This window comes from Nansenia antarctica (assembly GCF_963989245.1).
Source record: "Nansenia antarctica genome assembly, chromosome: 13".
NCBI classification, from domain to species: Eukaryota; Metazoa; Chordata; class Actinopteri; order Argentiniformes; family Microstomatidae; genus Nansenia; species Nansenia antarctica.
Window position 1 is genome coordinate 24,935,629 of NC_137683.1, and position 7,514 is coordinate 24,943,142.

General features: G+C 45.6%; 1 protein-coding gene across 1 annotated transcript in view; it reads left to right on the forward strand.

The window, feature by feature from the left end:
* The window catches only part of arap2 (ArfGAP with RhoGAP domain, ankyrin repeat and PH domain 2), a gene marked incomplete at both ends in the record, with an annotated part of 85,931 nt that overhangs the window by 13,536 nt on the left and 64,881 nt on the right, over nucleotides 1-7,514 (forward strand). The window contains 2 exons of the mRNA XM_080544135.1: nucleotides 344-464; nucleotides 7,437-7,501. Coding sequence (XP_080400261.1) covers nucleotides 344-464; nucleotides 7,437-7,501 — 186 coding nt within the window. The remainder of the gene's footprint in view (nucleotides 1-343; nucleotides 465-7,436; nucleotides 7,502-7,514) is intronic.

The following is a 7,514-nucleotide window of genomic DNA, read 5'->3' on the forward strand; positions in this document are numbered from 1 at the left end:
GTTTGTTTTCTGTTTTGAGACTTGTTTTAACAGCCATATCACGCCCAGAGAATACCACAGTATATGTATGGATGTGTTTGTTTTATTTGTGGGTATGTGCTTGGATTGTGAGGTGCACTAGTCTGTGTCTGCGTGTCTGTGTGTGTGTGTGTGTGAGTGTGTGTGTGTAATTATGAGCTTCAATAGTTTCTGTGTGTGTGTTTGTGTGTGTGTGTTTGTGTGTGTGTGTGTTTGTGTGTGTGTGTGTGTGTGTGTGTGTGTGTAATTATGAGCTTCAGTAGTTTCTGTGTTTGTCTGTGTCACTTTATGAAGCAGCATTGTCTCTCTGTCTCTGTGTCTGCAGGAGATGTACTCCAAAGGCCTGGTCCCGGTCAGCATGATGAAACAGACGCGAGGGCTGGGAGACAACAAGTTGGAGGTGGTCACCTCCCTCAGGACCTTTGTGTTTCGGGCGGAGAAGGAAGGTAAAGGAGCGCGCCTCTCTCATAACTCACCCCCCCCACACCCCTCCGTCTATCCTCCCTCTGCAGCCCCTGCATCTTCTCATTCCCAGCAGACCGTCGGGTCGGTCCCCGACAAGCCGTGCTTGTTAGTCTCCCGGTATGCACTCGGCCTGTTTGTGAAGTGCAGCCTAGCATTGTCGTTTGGCAGGCTACTACCTTTCTTTCTTTCTCTCTTTCTTTCTCTCTCTCACTGACTTTCCTTTTCTTTCTCTCTCTGCCCATTTTCCCCCTCGCGCCTCCCGCTCTCCATCTCCAAGCCTCTCACCTCTCACTCCCCCCCCACTTTCTCTGCCCCCACCCCACCCCCCCACCCCACACCCCTCCGTTTCTCCCTCTCTCTCTCTGGCAGTTTTCAAACAGAATAGTGGAAGTGCTTGCTCTGTGTAAACATCTCAGCCAATTAGTGAAGTCGGTGTCTGTTCTAATGAAGGGAAATGGAGACGTTCTTCACTCCTTATCGCTCCTCCTGTTTGAAGTCGGCCTGTTAGACAGTTTGAGCCTCCCGGACCAATAAAAGGTGTCTTCCTGGGCGATAACGCCTCCTCTGATGACATGATCGCAGGATATTAAGCTTGTTCCATGGTGATTTCTTAGCCGGCGTGAACTGTACGCAGACACTTCTGACAGTTTGTTCTCGTTACGAGAGTGGAGTGATTTTTTGGGAAAAATCATCAATCGGAACGTGTCGTTATGGCGACGACAGTCACGCCGGTCTCGAGGAGTCGCTCGTCACCGTTCCGAGCCTGTGTCGGAAGACGGCGTTGGGAAATACCGTCGCTACGACGACGTCTCGGTAATGGAGAAGAGTTACGTTGGACGTATCGGTGTTTCTGTGCATGGAGGAGAGTTGGCTCGTCAAAGGTCAAAGGTCATCCCTGGAGGTCTGTTGGTGAAACTCAGAAACCCAGTCAATAACAACAACCCCTCAACTGCTCCACGTATCCTCCGGCTAAGAGGCTAATATTGACCATGTCATCGGGATTAAAATACCTCTCTCCTTTCCTCCAAAATAAGCCCTCACACACCTATTGTTAGTCAATATAAACCCAAAGCTTTGATACTGAGTCTCTTTCTCCCAATGGATAATTAGAGGAAAGCTCCATCGCTGGCTTAACACTAAAACAGCCATGCATGGGTGGGGTCATTTGACCCTGTGAGTATTTTTTGGGGAATATCTTTGCACTCGATCAAATTTCACGACCCTCCTTTCATATATTTTCCTCGATGTGTGTCTACCACCCAGTATCCTTACATTTTCAAAATCACATCAGGACAAGCTAGTATAAAGTTATTTTGCAGTTTTTCTGTGTAGGAGGCAGGCTAATTTACAAGGCGGCCAACTAGTGGTCGTTGTGTGTAAATAGCAGCTTCCCATTCTAAAGACTATGGCCCGAGGCGGCTCTTATAGTATGTAAAAAAGGCACGGCTGTTCTAGTGTTAAGCGTATATCCCACACTAACGGGTAATACTCCACTGACTCAACAGTCCATTAGACCCTACAGTTTTCCTCATAACTGACGTCAGCTGAGTTCATAACGTCCACCTCTCTCCCTGTCGACACGTCAACTTATCCATGACTGGGTGGTTTTTGGTCCATCCTCAGCATGTTGGCGTGCCGTTGCATCATTCATCACGCCGTCCAGGACGTCTTTCTCATACGTCACCCTCAGCCGTCTTGACAAGTGTTGGGCTGGGCCGTTGTTTGATTGTCAGCGGGCAGCGACTGTGTCTGTGTGGGTTTTATGAAAGTCTCCCACGGAGGTAGAGATACAGGGAGAGAGAGAGGGAGGGAGAGAGAGAGAGAGAGAGGAAGAGGGGAAAGCTTGGCCTCATCACCTCATGCATCTTTAAACAGGCCCATCGCCCAGTCTGAAAGAGTCATCAATCTTTGGGGCGAACACATGAAAGAGCTAAGGATAGGTAGAGAGAGGGGTAAAGGCAGTATCGCCGAAATTTTGATGGGAGAGAGAGACTGAGAGAGAGAGAGAGAGAGTTAGAGAGAGAGAGTTAGAGAGAGCTCGACAGGTGAGAGAGGGAAAGAAGAATAGAGAGAGGAAAGGAGCGGAACAAAAAAAGCAAATGACAAGATGAGACTGAAAGAGAGAGTTTGGTGTGAACCAAAAAAAAAAGAAGAAAAAGAAAAGAGTTATTCAGAGATGGAGAGACAGAGGCAGAAACAAAAGGGAAAAGCCAGACAGTGGGGAAGAGGGGGATAAGAGAGAGAGAGAGAGAGAGAGAGAGAGAGAGAGAGAGAGAGAGAGAGAGAGAGAGAGAGAGAGAGAGAGAGAGAGAGAGAGAGAGAGAGAGAGAGAGAGAGAGAGAGAGAGAGAGAGAGAGAGAGAGAGAGAGAGAGAGAGAGAGAGAGAGAGAGAGAGAGAGAGAGAGAGAGAGAGAGAGAGAGAGAGAGAGAGAGAGAGGGAGAGCAGGTAGTGAATAATTGAAGGACATGAGAGAGTGTGCACAGCTGTCCACTGTGTCTGCGCTGGTCTGCAGGTGTGGTGTTGCCCCAGGTGTACATCAGCTGGGGAGAGAAACAAGGAAGGAGAGGAGAAGAGAGGAAAGAGGGAGGCTGGGGAGGAGGAGAGGCTGGAGGTGATGATATCGACAGAGAGAGAGAGAAAAAAGAGAGAGAGAGAGAGAGAGAGGGAGAGAGAGAGAGAAAAAAAGACAGAGAAAAAAAAGAGAGAGAGAGGGAGAGAGAGAAAAAAGAGAGAATAGTTGAAATGACCTTATTAGGGTTAAGGGCGGGACAGGCCTTCAGTATGATAATATATTGAAGGGTGAGAGCATGTGGAGTATACAGTAGACTAGATGTGGAGTTACTGAGACATGCAATATTGAAGGATGAGACACACTGAACTCTGCCCCTGTGTCCATGAAAGCACACCGACCGGTCTCCATTGAGACACTTGCTGAGTCTGTTGCTGATTCAGTAGTTGATTCAGGTGCTGTTCACCAACAAAAATACATCTCAAGTTGAAGAAGGTTGTGGTCAGGTCCAATGGCCAGGAGGATTTGAGCCTAACAACTCAGACAAGCACGCGCGCACGTACGCACACACGTACGGACACACTGGCGACCTCTTTCAGAGCTCCTGGCTCCTGCTTCCGGCGGGTTATTTTTACGCCCTCCTGTGTCTCCTTTGTGTCTCCGGGAGGACCAGGCCTCTCTAACCAGGGGACGGGCCAGGGAGAGAAGGCCCTGAATAAATGAACAGGCCAATGAGAGACTCCCCGACAGGTAATGGAACTAAGGAACCAAGGAGGGAACAGTAAATACTGATGATGTAAAGAGCTGTGAATTATTGAACGGTGGAATGGATTATTAATGCTCCCGCTCTTTGTGAATTCATAAGGAAGGATATGTCTAGGCTGGATCCCCTCACACACCGCTCTCTCTCGCAAGCACGCACGCACGCACACGCTCACTCACGCACAGACGGACGTGCGCACACACACACACACACACACACACACACGCACACGTACACGCACACACACACATGGCCTAATGTGGCAGAGTGTACATGTTTACAGAATGTGTGGGTGGAGGAGTGTGTGTTTGTGTCTGTAGGTAGAGAAACTCAAACTCCATCCATCTCTGTGCTGCCCTGCCCTGCCCCGCAAGCACCAGCACACAGACAGTAAAGTCAGTTGAAAAAACGCAGCTCCCCTGAAAATAACTGAAATCATTTTTCAAACTGTAATGTCTATCAAAGGTACATTTACTGAGTTGGGTTCTTAAGTTAGAGGTTTCGGCTTCACAGGCGTTTGAATGCGGCTCGATTTGCAATTGATTGTACTTGGGTATACTGTGCTCTTGTCTGAAGAAATAACCGAAAGTAGAAGAGGAGTGCTTGAAGAAATTGTTACATCTTATCAAGGGGTTGTCTCAACTTTTCCCCCAAGTGATATAGTGTTTCTTAGGCTTTTTGGGTTTGTATATGAAGTTCTGCACTTTCTCAGAACAGATGCCAAGTGCTGTAGACGTGCACTGGGCTCGTGTGTGTGTGTGTGTGTGTGTGTGTGTGTGTGTGTGTGTGTGTGTGTGTGTGTGTGTATCTCGGGGGTGTCAGAAAATCCATAAACATCCATTACATGCTATGATACGGTGAAAATGTGTACAGTAGCCCCTTTAACATAACCATTAACACATGAACGCCACCATACAACACATCACATCCAAATACATCCTGTGCACATTGCATTCATCCACAAACGAAACCCATCTGGTTCGCACAGCCAAAGTCAAAATATTTCTCCCTTTTAAGACGTAATTTCAGTATTAAACATATTCAATACAAATTAATACTCACCTCTTAAAATCCATTAGCACCTCTGAAGCTCCCTGAGAGGTAGCGCTGATGTGCAGAGAGTGTAATGAATTAGCAGATTCGCAGGATCCTGCCTGTTTCTCACCGGGGGGGGGTCGGTGAATTAATTCCAGTTTTACACTTACAATATTCCCACAGCACTTACTGTAGCCTGCAGAGTGGCACCATTGCATTCCAGCAGAGCTTGAGTAATCTGCTTTTGCATGGGGTTACAGTCGATGAGAGTACGCTGTTGCTGTAGGGGTGTACAGAGACATTGGTTATCTGTATCTGTATCTGTTCGACCGGCACAATCGTCAGGTTTCTGTGTTCGGATAGAAGAGCGGAAGGAAGCCGGCGTGGTTTGGACCGGAAGTGGCGTTAAATCGGGCCGCACATGTTGTGTTTTATAACCATTGGCGATGCAATTTTTGTGCCTTGAAAATAGCCATGACATGGATTTCATATTGGCATATAATTAACTACGAAATCTTCATACTGTATGTTTCGTCTCTCTCTCTCTCTCTCTCTCTCTCTCTCTCTCTCTCTCTCTCTCTCTCTCTCTCTCTCTTTTATTTAGATTTTTAAGTAAACTAAGTTTTATGAATGGTCTGAAACCCACCACCACCCCCCTTTAACTGGGGGATATGAACAATCAGAATAGTGATGGGGATTCCGGCTGTTTTTAATGAGCCAGATGCATTGGCTCAGCTCAGCAATAAGAGCTGGCTCTTTGGGCTCCCAAATGTAGCAATATTTTGACCTATGATTGGTATGTGTGCACATACCACTTACATTATTCAATGTAATTATACTAAACATTATAATTTTCAGAATCCCTTAATTTTACATTGTGTTTCGTATACAAGCCTTAAACAATGTAAAAACATCAAACACTATTACATTAGAGAAGTAAGGCAATGTAAAAATAACACACTAGGCCTACTAATGAATTAGTATGGTTTATAAATAATTACGCAACTCTACTACAGTCACATGTGACAGCTGCTGGTGTTTCTTACATATTCTGAAAGGACGTATTGTAAGATTTAAAATGTACTTACGAAAATCGAGGGCCAAGGGATGAAATGGGATTGGGCCAAACTTGCAAACAAAATTAGTATTTTTATCTTGTGGCCATTCACAATGATATGAATCGATTTGAAGAAACATAATAGCTGACGCACAGACATCAGTCATCAATCATGGCTTTTTTTTCTGAATAATGAGCAACTTCAACGGGTAGAATCTGTATCTGTTTCCATCACATTATTTGTGCTTTCCTGAATAACATATTAGTATTCGGGTACATCCCAAGTATGCTGTGTGTTATTGGATATCTGAGATGTTATTTCATGCATGTTATGGATCCCAGGATACCTTGACAAAAAAGTGACAGTTCTTGACATGACTCTCCAAGCAACTGGTACATCGGTACTGTAGAGTGAAATAAATTACTGTATAACTGACTGTATATAAATGACTGTATAAGTGAGCTTCTGTGTGCCAACCTTTCTTCAGTAGTCTTTACATCGCACAAGTCATTTTTCCATACAGTCCATTACAGTGTGAACAGACGATAGATAACAACAAGACGACACGAACAGACATCCTCACAAAACAAGACATACAGCCGACACCCGATCAGATATCGACAACAGACAGAACAGTGAACAGGCGATCCGTTTTGTCTTCGACAGACAGGACAATCGAGCTTACTGTACTTACAACTAAACAGACAGGATTATCTAGCGTGCTGTACTTAAAACAAAACAGACAGAGACAAACAAGACAGACAACAGACAACAGACAACGGAACATTCAACATATCGTTCAAGACAACGACATCATACACACCGCACGTTGAATGGCTCTGTCATTCTGGAATAGGAAGATAAGGAAATAAACCATGCATACAACAACAAACAAAACAACAAACAACAAGAATCAATTGCCACGGGCAGGGACAGTATCACACAAAGTTCTTCATTCCGAGTTAACCTGTTCTTGTTTCTCCTGGAATGTAAATGCATTAAACATCGCCCCCCGTACCACTCAAACGCTTCCTTTATACTTTCTGCAGCCAAGAAGCCTTGAGCATAGTTCATGTTCTAATTGTATTATTCATTATGTATTATGACATTATTAGTACACTTGGTCTGTTCTTTTGAAGAGTAAGCATACAGAATGTATTATTAGGATATATATATATGCACATTTTCTTTATATTAATCCGTGATTCTTCTAGAATATCATTTGAAAATCTAGCAGGTTAAAGGGAAAGAGATTCAAGCTGTGTCATTGCACAAACAGTGCAAAACAGAGGACAACGAGATGTATTGATGCTCTAGGCAAGGGGGGTCAGACTCAGAGCCGTTGAAGGCGAGACCCTGGAGCAATCAGTGGTTCCTCGTCATGTGGGCCAGCCGGGATTCGAACCGATGCGAGCTGCAGACCTTGCGATCGTTAGACGCCGGCTCTACGGGCTGAGCCACAGCCAAACCCCCCAAACCCTCCCTTCTTCTAGCAGATGTGTAAAGTGTTTGTTTAGTCTGAGCGACTTTTGAGGTGGTACGGTAACGGTATGTTCTTATGTTCCACTCTTGTCTCTCTTCTCACAGGGGAGCGTAAGGAGTGGATGGAGGCTCTTCAGACGGCCATGCGGTCCCCGCCTCCGGCGCCTCAGAAGCCCTCCAAGG